The 17755-nt window shown below is 50.6% G+C and overlaps 1 protein-coding gene across 1 annotated transcript in view; it reads left to right on the top strand.

Annotated features, from left to right (window-relative positions):
- The window catches only part of CDH23 (cadherin related 23), a 452316-nt gene that overhangs the window by 182942 nt on the left and 251619 nt on the right, over positions 1–17755 (top strand). Inside the window, exon 9 of the mRNA XM_082424358.1 lies at positions 2232–2310. Coding sequence (XP_082280484.1) covers positions 2232–2310 — 79 coding nt within the window. The remainder of the gene's footprint in view (positions 1–2231; positions 2311–17755) is intronic.

Here is a 17755-nt window from a genome sequence, read left to right as displayed (position 1 = left end):
TTCCTCATCTGTAAAATGGAGCTGTCTCCTGGGATAGTTGAGAGGGTGAAATGAGTTAATATATAAAAAGCGTTCGCAGCAGTGCCAGGCACATAGTGAGTGCTAGAGAAGGGCCCCTGCCGCCGCAGGTGCTTCACACTCTCTCACACAGCTCAGATCCTCAGAACCCACTTCGAGAGATGCTTCTTTAATGGCATCTTTCTCTGACTTTGTAACAGTCTGTTTCCCCCATGGGATCTAGCTAGAGCTCCTGGGCAGGGGGGAAGCGGGGGGAGTGCAAAGGAAGGAGCCAGACCTGCTTCCTGTGTGGCCTCCGCCTCTGCACTGTGTCCATTTCTCTGCTGGAGACATTTCCCCTGCAACATTCTCACCTTCCCTCAGCCAAACCTGGGGGCGTTCAGGATTGCCGCACACCTGGGCTCAGGAGAGGCTGGAGTGACAGCTGTGCCGGGGCAGCACTGCCCCAGGAAGGTGAGGTGGCAGATACCCCTCCTGTGTCCTGGCAGGGAGACCAGGAGGAGTTGGAGGCACCTTACCCCGAGGGCCCTCCCTCCGGGTCAGAGGCCTGCATGTCAGGAACTAGCCTCTTTCCACAGGAGAAGGTGCTCAGATGGGGGTGGAGGGTGCATCCTGCAGGCTTCAGTCTCCAGCTGATGAACGGTGAATATGTGAGAGGCACCAACGCCACAAGAGACCTTCATTAGACATGCAAATGCCAGGGTTGATATCTCCCTAGGGGTTGGGGACAAGGCTGTCCTGCTCTCCATCAGTCAGGGGAACTGCAGCCTGGGCCAGAATCTCAGGAAGGCATGGCTGGTGTGATAGGGCCTGGAGAGCAAAGTGAACATTGCCCTGGGTGAGGGGCGACTCAGCAAGTGGTGGTGGTGGTGAAGTTAGGATCCAATCATTTGTACGTTCATTTATTCAATCAATTGGCCAATCAATTGATATTTGAGTGTGCCCCTTATATGCCAGCATCTCTTCCTAGTGAGTCTTATGCCTCCAAACCCCTGCCGGTGTTGTGTCTTTTTAAAAATTTTTTAATTAATTAATTAATTAATTTTTGGCTGCGTTGGGTCTTCGTTGCTGTGCGCAGTCTTTCTCTAGTTGTGGCGAGCGGCGGCTACTCTTGTTTGCAGTGCATGGGCTTCTCACTGCGGTGGCTTTTCTTGTTGCGGAGCATGGGCTCTAGGCACGCAGGCTTCAGTAGTTGTGGCGCACAGGCTTAGTTGCTCTGCGGCATGTGGGATCTTCCCAGAGCAGGGCTCGAACCCCTGTCCCCTGCATTGGCAGGTGGATTCTTAACCACTGCACCACTAGGGAAGCCCCCCAGTGTTGTGTCTTTTGCCTGGAGCACCTTCCTTTTTGTTTTCTCTCTCTGGCAAACTCCAACTCACTCTTCATGACCCATCCTAAATGTTACCATCTGTACAACCCTTTCCTCCAGGTGGACTTGTACACTTTGGGGTACATTTATGCATCTAAGCAACCTCATATCTGTATAGCAGTGTCTGTGCATATTGTGTGCTCCCCAAAATCAGGGGTCCCTGAGTCCCCATTGTGGGAGTCCCAGCCCCTAGCCCCTTCTCTCCCAGTGCTGCAGGGAGAATGAATGGGGTGTGGGGCAGAGCCTTGTGAGGCAGGAGCTGCCGGTTGTAGTGCTGGATGGGGCATGGTTCAGAGGACCATGGTGGCCTCCATGGTTGTCACGGTCATCCCTGGAGATACTCACTTTCAGGATTTATGATGCTTTCATTCACAGAGTAGTTGATCCATGATCTTCTCCTTTACTCAGGCCTTAGTGAAAACTGAGTTGTTGTTATTCATATTAAGGTGGGGAAAACAGACCAGAGGGGTGCAGCAAACTACCTGAGGTCACACAGCACTGATGTGTGTTCGAGATAGAGACCAGACCTCTTGTCCTCCTGCTGGATGCTCCTCCATCAGCTCTTCTTCCCTGGGTGGTTCATCCGAATGAGGGGAGATGGGGAGGGGAAGGGGGAGCAAGAGCATCAGCAAGATTGGGCCTCTCCAGTGGACATGGAGGTGTTTGCCTGGGGGCCTCAGTGTACGTCCCAGGGATGATGGCCTGTGTACTCAGTACCTACTTCCTAGGCTGGCCAGGAAGTCCCCATGGGGAGGGAAGCTGTGGGTGCCAGGACAGCTACAAAGAAGAACAGCAGCCTGGGGGCTGGGCGACCAAACTCAAGTCCTTTCTCTTTCCCACCCAGGGCACCACGGTGCGTGTTATCACCGCCATCGACCAGGACAAAGGACGTCCCCGGGGGATTGGCTACACCATCATCTCAGGTAAGGCCTGGGCTGCCCTGGCCCCCCACCCTGACCCAAGAAGAGCCACATTAGGAGTGTCAGGCTCTGCAGGACAGTGGAGAGATCTGTGGCCATGTGGGACAGTGGCATGAAGGGACCTGCCCCCAGGGACAACCTAGGCCAAAGAACCCAGGCAGGGGACTGACCGGCTAAAGGAGGGAGGATCAGGGGAGGGGAAAAGGAGCTTGGGACGGAGGCTTAGGTGCCTGGGGCTGCTGGGTGTTGTTGGAAGGCAGGAGCGTGCGCCGCTGTCCGAGGTCTCAGGCTTCTGGGCACTTTGGGGCCCTGAGCCCAGGTCATTGGTGACTCTTACCAGTGCTCAGGGATTTTCTTTGTTTTTCTATACTTAACTTGATGAAAAGATGGCAGTTGTTACATCACTTTAGAACTAATACAGCTGCAACTTTGGCTGATTTCACGCTCCTTTTACACTTCTGACCGTTAGAAAGTCATGCCTCGTCTGGAATGTTGCAGGGAGGCACATAAGCCCTCCTTTCCCACCCAATCTCTTGGTTGAGCAGAATAGTGACTGAATGCAAAGAGGGTTCTGGTTGATGGAACCCCTCACCCCACGTCCCCACCCAAAGACTAACAAAGCAGCAGCTCCTTGGCTGTCTTGGGACTAGGTGGCTTTGGAGCAAGGCGGCTGGTGAGAGGTCCGAGAGAAACTGTTCACTCACTCACACACTCCAGACCTGTCCCTGTTCTCCCACCCACACTCACACCCACACCCCACACCCCACACCCCACACCCCACACGTGGCCTCCCTGCCCAACCCGCTGGTGAGTGAACGGTCAGCCTGGTGCATCTGAGCGGGCCAGACTGATGGCCAGGAGGATGGCAGGCCACGAGGCCAGTGTCCACCCCATTGCCCCTCCCTACCACACTGCCAAGAATAGAAAGTGGCATTTTGGGGGCATTTTCTCCCTAAAGCTCAAAAGGCACCAATGTGTAGTGATCAAGAACATGGATGGAGTCTCTTGAGCATCCTGCCTGGGGTGGATCTCCATATCTCAGTTTCTCATCCATAAAATGGGAGCAATAAGAGTATCTACCTTAGGTGGTTCAAAAGTCAGAAGACTTACTATATGTAAAGAGCTTAATTAATGTATGTAAAGTACTTTATAAGTGTTAGCTGTTATTATTATTACTGCTAACATCTAATAATACCTTCCGGATGTTGAGGGTTAGCTGGTGTGAGGGAGACCCCTCACATCCTTGGAATGCAGGAAATCAGGGTATTATGGGCCTCCTGTGACCTACAGCTTCTAGCATAACTATTATTGTGCTTCTAAGCCCAGGGGACCCCAGGACCCAGAGCGAATGTCAGACAAGCTCATGTGGTCAGTAACAGCAGTGTGGGTTTGGGCCTCTGCTCCCCGCACCTCATTTCCTCCCCATTCTGATGCCCAGGACAAGACTCAACAAGAGTAAAGCCCAATATGTACTTGTAGAATGAATGAATGAACATCACTCTAGAGTAATGGGTATTCAAATTCCAGTATGCCCAAGAATCACCTGGGGCTCCTACCAAAAATGCAGAGTCCTTGGCATGCATGAAGATTCTCATTCTGTAGGACTGGGGTGCAACCCAGGAAAGGTCCTTTCTCCCAGTGCTCCAGAGGCAGGTGGTCCTTAGGCCAGGATATGGAAAAGGAGGTCCTAGGAAGGAAGCCATTCTGTAGGAAGGCAGAGTCCTCCTGGGAATTAGGCCCTCTCCTGGTGAGCAGAGGAGAAGGGAGGCCCATGCTGATGCTGGTATCCTTCATGAGTTTGTCAAACTGGGAAGCAAAGCAAGTGTCTCCCAGTGACAAGGGGCTTGTGCTGGAGATCTGAGGGAACACCAGTGAGCCCCAAGGGTGATGGAGTTGGGGGCCTAGTATAAGGTGGCAGCATGAGCGGGATACCTGGCTGGGTAAGGGATTATCTCCTCATCTCATTGTCTCTGGGCTGGTTCCAGACATACTCCTAGATGGGAGTGGGGAGCAGGGAGCCAGGACCTGGCCTGAGGTCATGGCCAGACTGGAAATAATTCCTTCAGTGACATGGGGAGGCCATCCTCCAGGGCACTGGTCCATTTCAGGTCTGTGCTGGGTGCCAGGCCACCAACCCCAGACCCTCAGGTCCTCTCTCACCTTCACAGATGGCCCCGGTCACCCCTTTCCTCTGGAGCAGGACGCTCCAGGGCAGAGCTGCTTTGGTATCTGGGCTGGGCTCTGAAGCTTAGAGTCTGGGGACAATTGCCTGAGGCAGCATCCTGTGAGATTTCCAAAGGCACGCTCTCCTGGGCCAGGTTCCCAAGTGCAAACAACAGGACGAGAAGGGAGACCCAGGATGTGAAACGACAGGTAGGGGATGTGTGTGAAGGTGGGGGCAGGAGGCAGAAAGTTCTGGAAGGCCTGGAACACTTAGCATGGTTTTATAGAATTCCCGTTGCCAGCACAGATGTGCCTTGAGGGCTTTTAGAAAGGATGACAAATGGGTTTTCTCTTACCTGCCAACTTTGATTGATTGGTAATGGCTGCCTGAAGAGGACCAGGAGGCCCAGCAGGCTCAGTGCGGCATTCAGTTGGTAGAGTCTGCCATGGGTGTGGAAATGGAGGGGGCAGCACTGCGGCAAATGTGTGCCGTCCTCGGTGAGATAGCACTTGGATCATGTTCTCCGGGTGGCCACGATGGTCTTCATTGTCATGCGTATTTGTCACCACCCGACCTCACCCAAATCCTTTTCAGACAGCTTGAGGAAAGGGCAGTCCTCTTTCTTCCCTTGCTATCCTCAGCACCTGGCTCCCCCTGCCCTTCTCCCCAGGCCTGGGCCGGTGTGGACTCCCTGTGAGCCAGCCTCAGCTCAAGCCCAAGCAGGCAGGCAGGCAGGAGGGCACAGTCCCCAGGGGGACAGGTGGACAGAGGCTAGGGTTTGGCCTCTTCTCTACTTCCCCCAGCCGGCCGGCGTAGATACTGCTGCAAAGAACATTGTCTACCGAGGGCCTGGCCTCACACACCTGCCTCTCCAGGGGTGTTAAGTCGCAGCCCTCTCCCAGGTGGCTTGGCCGGTGCCTGTTTGGCTTGAAGCAAGAAGAAGGGATGCCCTGCCCGGGCCCCTTCATGCTGACTGCCCCAGGTGGGCCCTGAGTGCCCAGTGTGGGAGCCTGCTCCAGCCCAGGTGCTCTGGAACCATGTTCATTAGAAAGAAAGAACTGAGGGCCTCAGGGGCTCCTGGAGCTGGGTGCGAGTCCTGAGGGCACTGTGGGTGACCGAGTTTCCGGGCACCTCCAGAGCCTGGGCAGGTGGTCTGCCTCGGACACAGGCCTGAGCCCACAGTGATCCATGGCACAAGGTTAACCTGCCCAGCTCCCTGAGGCCCCGTCCCCTCGGGCTGTTTATCATCCCTGCAGCTGGGGGGATTTATGTCCGCACACCAGTGCTTTCCCCATTACTAATGACCCCTCTGCTTTGCCAAGAACAAAGAGGCCTTCAGAGGTAAGTTATGGCTCCATTGCCATAAATTTGTTCTCAGCCTCTTGTGGCCAAACTACGACCAAAGAAGGACAAGGTTTTTGCCCAGAGAGGCCCTGGCACGGGCCCCATCGCTCCCTCAGCCTGTGCCTGCCCTGCCACTCACCAAGGGCATCACTTCCTCCAGGGCCTGACCTCTGGAGCTCTGCGCGCTCCTATCCCCAGTGGCCAGCCCAGCCTGTGGTCTGAGCAGACACCCTCCTCTACCAGATGCAGGTAGTCCTGCTTCAAGGGGCAGCTGCCCTGCAGAGCGCTGGACTTGGCGTCCAGAATTGTCAGTTTGAGGCCCAGCACCTCCACCTGCCGCAGGGTGTCCAGCCAAGGCGTTTGGCCCTCTTAACCTCATAATCCTCATTCATGGAATGGAGATAATAACTCCCGTGGCAGATAAGATGATGCCAGAGAGACTCTAAAGGGCCATAAAATATTAAGCATTATTAATTGTCAAAGAAAGATCAGGACCAGGGGTCCTTGGGACTCCTAGTCACTCACTTTCTCCTTAATTCATTTAAGTATAGAGAAGTAAGTGGTTGAGAGCGCAGGCTTTAGGGCCGTGTCCAGGGTGGTGACTGCTAGCTGTGCTGGCCAATACGGTTGCCCGTGTGGCATTGGAGCACTTGAAATGTGGCCAGTCTGATTTGAGCTGTGCTGTAAAGGTAACACACAGGATTTTGAAGACTTAGTATGAAAAACAGATTGTAAAATATCTCAGTAATGTCTTACATTGATGACATGTTGAAATGGTATATTCAATGTACTGGGTTAAAGATAACATACTGTTAAAATTAACTTTACCTATTTATTTCTTCGTTTAATGTGGCTACTAGAAATTTTCACATAGCACATACGGCTCGCATTCTATTTCAATGAGCAGCTCTAATGCAGAGGTAGACCGCCTTGGCTTGCCTTCTACCACCGACCAGCTATGTAACATTCTGAGCGTCAGTTTTCCAGTCTGTAAAGTGGGGGTAATAATAACCCATGTCTCACAGGGATGCTATGAGGATTCAGCGAGCTAAGACGCGTAAGCACTTAGCAGAGCACCTGAATTTGTAGTAAGTGCTCAACAAATGGGGACTCTTAATATCCACCCACAGTGGATTGAGGGTCTTCTCTGTGCGAACGTCCTGAGAGCTGGTGGGGCCCGAATCACTGTCTCAGCCTCAGGGACCTGCAGGCAGTCAGGGGCACAGGCTGCAATGCCTCGGTGGAACACTGTGGAGACCAGCAGGGGCTGTGCTGATAATTGTTAACGTGGAACAATGGCTCCTTGGGGGGTCCACTAGACCGTTCTTTCTACTTTTGTGTATATTCAAAAATATCCGTCATAAAAAGTGAGAAAGAATCCGTGGGAGGGGGGCGCCTCCCCAGCCGTCACTGGGAGGTGAGGCTCAACGAGGAGAGATCATCTAAGCCAGCCCTGACTGATGAGCAGGAACCAGCTGGGAAGTGTGGAGGGAGGGTCTGTTGCAGGCAGAGGAACAGCGAGTACCAAGATCCCAGAGCAGGAGAGCGTGCAGCCGGATCGTGGCGCTCCAGTAATTGAGCATGGCTGAGCGCAGCACGTGAAGGAGGCACTGGGAGAGGAGGCCACAGGGGGAGGCAGGGCCAGGCACGCAGGGTGTGGAATGCCCAGCCCAGGAGAACGCCAGGCCCTGGTCCTGAGGGCAGCAGGAAGCCAGGTCAGCAGGGGAGGGACGTGGTCGGGGTTGCGTCGTGCGAAGCTCACAGTGGGTTGGAGGAGGGCAGGTGGAAGCAAGCAGGTCAACAGGGAGGCATTTTCATTTTCCATAAATACTGGACTGATGAATTCTGTCATTTCACTCTCTCCTTCCTGTAATTGACACTAAACAAACCCTTCTCCAGTACCTGAAGGCCCTCACCACCCTGGGGTGTGAGGATTTGGTGAAGGAGCCCAAGCTAGCACTTTCCACCACGTTCTGCATTACAGCGCCATCTCAGCCCAGGCACCACTTTCCAGACTGAAGAGGCCTAACCTCTCTCATCATCCTTTTCCCTATCTGAGCCCTGCTTCCCTGGGCCTCCTGCAGTTCTGCAATATCCCCCGGGGTGAGGGGAGGGGAACCCCATTTGTTGGGTGTCTGCTGTGTGCCAGGCACTGGCTGGACCCGTTTATCCCTCACAATAGTGTATGAGGGAGACATTATTACTCCACTTTATCGGCACGTAGAGCAAGGCTCAGGGACTTTTATAGACTGACCAAGGGTCACAGCTACAAAGCAGAAGAGCAGGGATTTGAACCCAAGTCTCTTGGGTTCCAGAATATAGCCAATTTGCATGACGACACTGGTTCTCCAAGTGTTGTCTCCAGATCAGCTTCACCTGGGAACTATATTAGTAATGAAAAATTTTGTACCCCACCCTAAACCTGAATTAGAAACTCTAGGGGTGGGGCCCACATGATGCTGATGTGGCTGGTCTGGGGACCACCCTTTGAGAAGCTCTGGTCTAGAAGCGCACGTGTCATCAACAAGATAATATCACCCCCAAGCGGGCAAAAATTTATTCTGAGAGGTAAAAAATATCTTACTTCTTTTATGTATAAAGCACAGATATACATATGCTATATCTGTGGTATTAAAATTTCATGCAGCTTGGGGGAGCAGTTAGGAAAAATGTCTCAAATGGCTAGGGAGGTTGGAGGGACATGCGATAATGAAAAACAGGTTGAGAAACACTGGCCTAGAATGAAGAATAGGTGCGCAGTATCAGGGCTGAAAGCCCTCAGTCCCAGCTTGAAAGGCAGTGGCCTCACCACTGGGTCACACTGGCGGACTTGCCCAGGTTGGTTAGTGAAGGACAAAGCTCTCACTCGCCACTCGCTGGATTTCACTTTCAATGCTACCAAGTGAGGCAGTTCCTTGAAACTACATTGAGCACTTTGAAATGAAAGCTCTGTGTGTGTGTGTTTGTGTGTGTGTGTGTGTGTGTGTGTGTAGAGAGAGAGAGAGGAAGAATAAGCAGTCAGACTTGCCCAAGCCCACACCCCCACATATGCCAATAACTAAATCGGGCCCCTGGCCATGGCCTGGTGGGGGACAGCTATCACAGGAGACCATCAGTTGAATCACTTCAAAGCCCTTGTGATTAAGCTGCTTGGCATGTTTCTCCCCCAAAGATGTAAAAACTCAGGAAAAGCAGATCTGCTTTGGAAGTCTGAATTGCACACCAAAGCCCCTGGCTTGGAGTACACAGTGGGTGCCTGGAAGCCCCAGAAATCTCAGGGCATCTGGCCAGGCACAGTGGGGAACGGATGGAGCCAAGAGGGAGCCAGGGAGGAGTCAGGGCAGATCAGAGATAAGTGGTGGGGCCAGTTGGTGGAGGGCATACAAGGCAAAAGACATGGGTGCTTGAGCATGGCTGGGAGTGGGAGGGTCATCAGAAGATTTATCTCATAGGAGTTCTGGATGATCGGAACAGGAAGCACTGGAATGAGGGTGATCTTCTAACAGGTTACTGCATCGGTCTAGGGGAGGACTGGGGGTTGTGTGAAGATGTACAGGAGGGAAGTCAGCAAGGTGATATAGTGAAAATAGATGGTGCAGGAAAAGGCGGAGGCAAAGAAGCTTCCAACCTCTAAGTCTAGGTTTCTGGGGTCCTGGTGGTAGCCTAGGCAGAAAGGGACATATTCATAAGGAAAGCTGATCTGCTTACACCTATGACTGCCACACTAGACCCGTGTCAGCACGTGTACCAGATCTCCCCCATCCCATACCAAGGCAGACATCACTAATTGATCGCAGCACACTTTCCCACTGAGCCTGAATGGGCCTCCAAGTCTCCATCAGCCACTGGTAGTTGATAGGCGTTCTCTCGAGAGCTGGAATGAATGTGCCATCCAAGGTTTATCCAGTTTGCATCCCATGGCTCTCTTCTTTCAACAATATTTAGGGACAGTGCCTCTGACTTTTTAAAAGTTTGATTAAACATATATTATTTCTAGTTCTCTCCCACCACATACCAAAACAACAACAATAGGTCACACTAACACTAAATTCCTCCTGATGAACCACGGGAGAGCCCGCACTTCATTCTCCCTGATCCTTCTCCCTCCTCTCCTCAGGGGTATGCTTCTTCTTCGCTCCTGCTGCCCACACTCTTCTGTGCCCCACCTTTGTGATAAACCTGAGTCTTTGTTCTTCTCTCCTTTACTGAGGCCCTGCACGCTCTTTGTCAGTAGCTGTGCCTTGCCCCTTGCTTCTTTCCCATGAATCAAATTGGTCAGTGGACTTTGAAGAGGTTTCACCGCCATGGTCTGAGACCCTCCCTTTCTGCTCTCCTCTTTACCACACGCTCCTCATGGGCAGGAGTCTCTGACCCTTGCTCGGGACACTATAGAGCCTCCTGTGGGCCCCGTGTACTGTGGGAGCAGGCCCAGGACCTCCCACTTAGGCCCAAGCAACACCTCGATTCCTCCTCTACAGCTGGGCAGGGGATGGCCCTCAACTCAGCTCAGAAACCACTTCTCTCCAGGCCTGGAGTCTGGCAGACCAGTCATGGCTGGAGGCTGCTTTCGGGGGCTGGGGCTCATTCTAGTTCATGCCTAGTGGTTGCTTTGGGGGGAAGTTCTAGTCTGGTTTCCCCAGGTCAACAGGTATTTGTCTTTTTAAAGATTTGGCTCATTTCTAGTTTTTCCTCATCTCTAAATAACTGCTTTTTATTGAACTGCTAGGGGCTTGAGATCCTTGGAGGGTTGTGAAATTAGCCGGCATTTGTTTTGCATTCTCTTTCTTTATCTTGGCACACTTCAGGCACACAGAACTGCTTTAGACATCGTCCTTGGCTCACGGTCAGCACTGGTCCACTTTGGTTTCATTATTCATTTTTAATAATACTGTGGACACCCATGAACCCACCAACCAACCCAAGAGCTAAACCATCCTGCATACCTCACATGCCTGTGTTCCTCCTCCAGTCCGTCCCCTGCCTCCCCATCCCATAGCCATCTCTTTCAATCTTGCATTTTTTCATTCCTCTGCTTTTAAAAAATATTTTGTCACATTGCATATTGCTTGCGTTTAGTTGTCTTTGAACTTTATTTAAAAAGTATCATACACAGTCTCCTGGGACTTGTGTTTTCTCTTCAATATGATATATCCAAGATCCATCCATATTTTTTTTTGATGTGGATATTATTTGTTCATTTCATTACTCTGTATTACTTCATCATGTGAAACTATCACAGGTCATCCATTTTCTTGTCGAATGGTGTATACACTGATTTTTGCTATTACAAACCATGCTGCTCTAACATCTTGTATATATCTCTCTCTCTGAACTTGTGGGAGAGTTTGCCTTGGGCTACATACATCCTCTCTCACCCTCACCCTAACCCCAGAAGGCGGCTGGCCAGAGCCATTTTACAGATAAGGAAACTAGACCCACAGAGCTCACGAGCTGTGCTTAGGGCCCCACAGCACATAAGTGGGGGACACAGGATTCAAACCCAGACCTTCCTGCTTCCAAAACCCACATTCTTTTTGCTATCTTTTACTATTCTGCCTGGGAAACCAAGTGATTCATGTCAACGCGCTGGTCTGCGTGCCGGACTGGAATCCTAGGATTCATTCATTCATTCATTCATTCAATTAACCAGTGGATATTAATTGAGTGCCTACTGTGTGCCAGGCTCCATGCCAGACCCTGGGGACCAACCGTGAAGGGAAAGTCGCTGTCACTGCGCCCACAGAGTTCACATTCTAGTGAGGAAGAGATAACTAAATATCAGCAAAGGCAGTGTCTCCTGGCCATGTTAAGTACTGGGAAGGAAATACCAGCGTGAGGAGAAGGTAACTGGGGTGAGGGGCCACTTAGGAAGGGGCGTCAGGAAGGCTGGACAAGGGGGACATCAGCCGCCTACCTCAGCCTCCCCAGGCTGTGGGCTTGGGAGGGGATCTCGTCCTCCCACCTCAGAAAAGCTCTCAAATATCTTTGGGGAACTTTGAACCTGCAATGAGCCCCTCTAAGCAGCTCAGCTTCCCAGCTCCCTTTTTCATCTGACTCCCCGGATGACTGCTCAGCTTTCAAGGCAGCCCCCAGCCGGGGCTAATCTGAAATAAAAGTTTTTATTTATCTAGCTTGATACCTGGTGCAAGGTTAAATCATACAAGAGAAAAAGCAATAAAAGAGAAAGATTAAGTGTAAGGCGCCGTCTTAGGCATGCCCTTTTGCAATATGGTTACAAAGATATTAAGCCTGAAGTCACCCACAGCCTCACACTGTTGTTCCCTCGCCTCTCTGGGCTCTGCGCAGCCAAAACAGGAAGGAGGAGGAGAGGATGGGGCGGAGGCCACAGGAGGGAGACACCCTGGGGTGCCCTGCAGAGAGGGTGAGCGAAGCAGATGGAGTTCTAGTGGCTCAGCCCATCAGCCACCTCCCGCCCCCACGAGGCTCTGATTCATGACTTCCTGGCGGAACAAAAATGTTGACATCTGCACCTACATTCCTGTCAGCATCTCCATGTCATCTGTATTTATTGTGTGCCTGCTGTGGGCCAGGCACCCTGCAGAGAGAGTGGGAGAACTCTTAGTCACAGGCCCTTCTCATAGCCAGCCTGACTCAGGTCTCAGCTGACCTTGAGCAGGTTACTTCTACTGTCTGTGCCTCAGTCTCCTCATCTGTACAATGGGAATGTTAATAGGGTTTATCCAAAACATTATCGTCTGGTTGATGACAAGCGCATACAAAAGATACTAGGTTTCCTCAGCACAGGTGGTAATGGAGTCCCTAGAAAGGCAAATGTCACTGGCTCTTACCTCTCCTCTTTGCCTGCGAAAACCTAAGACTACAGCTCTTGGTAAGATCCCCAAGCATTGCAGGGGCCCCTATGGGCAGGGAGGGAGGCGGTTCCCACGTGCTGTCTAACTGACCTGGTCTTTTGACCCTGATCCCTTGTGGGTGTCCCTTGCACAAAGCCAAGTGGGTAACTCACCTGGGCCACTGCTGTCAACACCCTCCGTAGCCGCTGGAATGGCCCAGCATGCCCCGGACACTCCATGACCCTGGAGCCAAAGTGGATCGTGGGCAGAGACAGGGGCTGTTCCTCTCCCCTACCTGCAGCTGCACTCGGGCCCCACAGCATCCCTGCTGGGCCCCTCCGTACTCCATGAGTCCCCCACCATGTAAACAGCTCCTCCCACTCCAGCCTTCAGTTCTTCTCTTGGTGGGGCCCAGACAGAGCCGTGAGGATACCATGACAGCCTCCGCACCGCCATCTCTCCTACAGAACCCATGTTTTAAAGCAATTTAAAATATGAAAGGGAAGGGAAGGGACCTTTCTTTTAGCCCACATATCAGATACTGTGCAGACCCACCCATGAGTTCACCAGACAGGTCCAATATTGGACCCAGGGAGAACCCAACTACACAAGTAATTCATCATACAAGCCTGAAGCATGGCATGTATAACAAATGCTCCAGGAGGTCAGGAAAGTGTTTGTCCTTGGGAAAGGCAGTCCTTGAGGGATGATTTAGAGAGACCATAAGGAAGGGGGCGTCACCAGTCACAGGGCAGGGTGTGAACGCACATTTAGGGGACCTCCTATCCAGCCCTAACACCCTCTTCCAACATGAGACTCACATTGGGAGAGCTTTGAATGCCAGAGTAAGGGGTCACAATAACATAGTAATAGTAGCAAACACTTTGTGGATGCCTATGGCTAGATCTAAATGCTTCTCCTGCATCAACTGTTTAAATTATTCTACTAACCCCATGAGGTAGGTACTATTATTGTCAGCCCATTTTGCAGATGAAGAAACTGAGGCCCAGCTGCCCAAAGTCACATGGCTGGTGGGAGGAAGAGCAGGTTGGCTCCAGAGCCCACACTTCTCTAGTGCCCCCTGGCCTCTCCTCCCCTCCCCCCTGCCCTGAGCACCTGATGGGACTGCCGGGGTCTGGGAGTCACTGGATCTACCTGTGGGCTTGGTTGTCTTCCTGTGCCCCTGCAGCCCCCCTCTGCCTCTCTGTCAGGTGCTCCTCCTGAGTCAATTAACTGGCTGCCCCATTCAAATATTTGACCAATATCCTGGAAACAGAGATTTCAGGGCAGATATTTTCAGACATTGATTGAAGTGAACAAACATTCTGACATAGAAGGAATTTATTGCTCACATTTTCCTTCTGCTGGGCTGTGCTCCATTACAGCGTCTTCAGAAGACATCTCTTTTGCGGGGGGCAGTGGGGTGGAGTCAGGCTGCCTCTGTTTTCTAGCTCACTGCCCCTGCCGCCCCCTCCTGCTGCCAGTGCACGACGATGCCCCACTCTGAAGGACCACATCAGTGAAAGCAGAAGCTGAAGGGCACGTCACAACAATGTCCAGCATAGCAAGGGTTATTTTATTTATTTATTTATTTATTTATTTATTTATTTATTTATTTATGGCTGTGTTGGGTCTTCGTTTCTGTGCAAAGGTTTTCTCTAGTTGCGGCAAGTGGGGGGCCACTCTTCATCGCGGTGCGCGGGCCTCCCATTATCGCGGCCTCTCTTGTTGCGGAGCACAGGCTCCAGACGCGCAGGCTCAGTAATTGTGGCTCACGGGCCCAGTTGCTCCGCGGCATGTGGGATCTTCCCAGACCAGGGCTCGAACCCGTGTCCCCTGCATTGGCAGGCAGATTCTCAACCACTGCGCCACCAGGGAAGCCCAGCAAGGGTTATTTTAAAGGAGCCAGTGACTGATTTTTCTTCTTAATGATGGTCGGAGTCTTAAATGTCCGGAGAGCCATTTAGTTGGGACTTAGGGAGCACTTTGGAAAGGACGACTTGAGGTCCTGGGATGCTGTTGGTCTTTTAGAAGTTTGTAGGGACAGAAGAGTTACCGCTTCATGAGTCAGCAGATGCTTAGTGAGGAGGTCTTGGCGAGCCAGCCTCCCTTCTTGGTGGTCTTGAGGAGACAGGATCTAGAATGGAAATTGGAAATGGAAAACCATTCTGTGAGAAGCTTAAGGATTTGCTGGGGAGGTAAACGTATGAAAAGTTGCTTGTCCATCCTTACAGCATTTGCTGAGGGACTCATGCTTGTCAGCAAGTCCTCTGGGAGATCAGAGAAGGCTGAGAGCATTGGGGGCTGGGGCGAGGGCAGCAGCTTCACCCCAACTGACCGCTGATTCCCCAGAGCGATGATTTTAAGTGACACACGGGTGGGGCGTGAAATAACATCATATCACACAGTGAGAGGGCTATTCCCTTCTCAGTTCTCTTTTAGAATTTCTATTTCTGTCAGTGCTGTCCAGGAGAAAGTCCAGTTGGGTACTCACATCTTTAACACCTCTCTACCCCTTGGCTCATCTCCCTATTTAACAAAGGAGAGCAGGCTGGAGCCTTCAGATGCCAAGCTGATGCAGCTGAAATCTCACCACGTACGCTCATTTTCTCTATTTTACAATGACTATTTATGGCCAATGAACTGGTTCTCCATTTGTGAGATGCTTAGATAGATTCTTTTAGAATGATTATTTAAGGGAGAAACGGAATCAAATGAAAGAAAAATAGAAAATAATAATAATAGGAGTAGCATACACATATGGAAAAAGGAGGGTGGCATCCAAATGACTGAGGATTGGGCAATCCTGACATCGGAGTAACTTGACCTGAACCTTTCCTTATCTGTACAACGGGAAGGACGATGGAGCTCCCGGGGGTTCTGAGAGTAGTATCGATACATGTAAAGTGCTCCGAACAGCGCCCAACACCAGGCAAGAACTCAGGAAACACCAGCCCTCTATTGGATAGAATCGTGTAAATGATAACCACCTTGGAAATGGGGGAGACTAGACCCCACAAGGCAGTATTATTGAGACTGAAGGATGGGTGGGTTAAGTGGGGAGGAGGGCATCCCAAGCAGGCGGGACCAACTGGAGCAAAGCCTTTGAGGAAGGACTATTCATGAGATGTCTGAAGGGCAGCAGACAAGCCCACTGGGCTGTAGAGGAGGAAGGTGGAAGGTGATTTGAATGGTTTTACGGGTCAAGCTATGGAGTGTTGGTTGTTCCTTTTAGGGCACCTGTGGTTCCAAGAATTCAAGTATGCTTAGGAAGCTCAGAGAAAGGGGCCTTCTGTGAGGCTGTGGGGTTCCTATAGGAATCTGGTTCAGACCCTCCTTGGAGTCAGGCCTTCCAGGATGAGGAACTGGGACAGAGCTTGAGCCCTCTCTCCTTTCTTACAGCATTTGTGTTTGTTTCCTATGGCTTCAGTAACAAACTACCACAAACTTAAGGGCTTAAAACAACAGAGATGTTTTCTCTTATGATTCTGGAGGCCAGAGTCCAAAGTGATTTAGTTCCACAGGGCTAAAGTCAAGGTGTCAGCCAGGCTGGTTCCTTCTGGAGGTTCCAGGGGAGAATCCACCCATTGCCTCCGCCAGTGGCTGGTGGCTGCCAGCATTCATTGGCTTGTGGCTGGATCACTCCAATCTCTTTTTCCCTGGCCACATTGCCTTCTCCTCTTCCGTAGTCAGGTCCCTCTGCTTCCCTCTTTAAGGACATTTGTGATTATTTGTAGGGTCCAGCCGATAATCTCCCCATATCGAGATGCTTAACTGAATCACGTTTGTGACTTCCCTTTTGTTATACAAGGTAACATTCAGAGGTTCCAGGGATTAGGACCTGGATGTCTGATGGCCATTATTTAGCCTACCACAGCATCTTTGCCCCTCTCTGAAAATTTGCCCTGCTCATGTCACTCTTCTCCAGTGGTTCCCTCATGATCTTCCAGGTTGGATCCATGCATTTACCTAGTGCATGATGGCTATATTGACCTCTCTCCATCATGGCTACTCTTGAAATGTCCTTTTGGCTTCTGTCTCAGCTGTCAACCATCTCCATATTCTAGTTTTCCAGTTCCAAATTTCCTAGAGGGGGTCAGACTGGCCAGCTCATCATCGCAAGCAGCGTCCACAAGCCATAGGGACCTGGCAGCCTGAGATGGTGTTATCCGGGAAGCTGGTACAGAAGAGGGCAGCAGGGCAATGAGTGGGATGAGCCCCAAATCCATCTAATACATTTTAAAAGACAGACGATAGCCTGTCTTGGGACAGAATAGAGCTCTTAGAACCAGACCCACATATATATATGGGAACTTGATATATGATAAAGGTGGCACCACAAATCAATGAAGAAAAGATGACTTGTATAGTAGCTGGTGTTGGGAAAACTAGCTCACTGTATGGAGAAAAATAAAGCGAGATCCCTACCATACACTGTATACCAAGGTAGACTCCAGATGGATTAAAGACTTCCATGTGAAAGGTGAAATATAAAGCTCATAAAAGGAAAGATGGGGATATATCTTTGTGACCTTGTAGTTGGAAAGAACTTCTTAACACCCAAGAGCACATGCCATAAATGAAAAATTGATCATCAAAGGATTTCCAATTCCATTGACATGTATAGACAAAGTTAACAACAGATGGCATGTGTGGGACAGATTTTTGCAACAATTAAAACCAACAAGGGACTAATATTTAGAATATATAAGGAATTCCTGCAAATCAATAGGAAAAAGTTGGTAAAGTCAATAGAAAAATAAGCAAAGTATATTCACAGAATGGGAAACCCCAAAGATTAGTGGATATATGTATAGGTACCAAAACTGTCTAGAAATCAGAGAAATGCAGTTGGCAATTACAATGACCAACTTCTTCATACCCACATGGGCACATGGGCCAGGTCCTCCCTCTACCTGTTTTTGTATGATCTACAAGCTAAGAATGGATTTTAAAGATGAGTATTTTTGCAGTTGATTTGATGGTAGTAAGCACTATCTTTGAACTCCACTTAAGTATTATCCTTTGCCCCAAAATTCCATTCTTCTTACTAGTAGACCAGTGTTACAAAAAATTTTGCTCAATTATTGTTATACGTCAAATTTCATCAAAAATTTTGTGGAAATTT

The sequence above is a fragment of the Balaenoptera physalus genome, assembly GCF_965194825.1.
Source record: "Balaenoptera physalus genome assembly, chromosome: 14".
NCBI lineage: Eukaryota > Metazoa > Chordata > Mammalia > Artiodactyla > Balaenopteridae > Balaenoptera > Balaenoptera physalus.
This window is presented reverse-complemented; position numbering and strand designations above follow the sequence as displayed.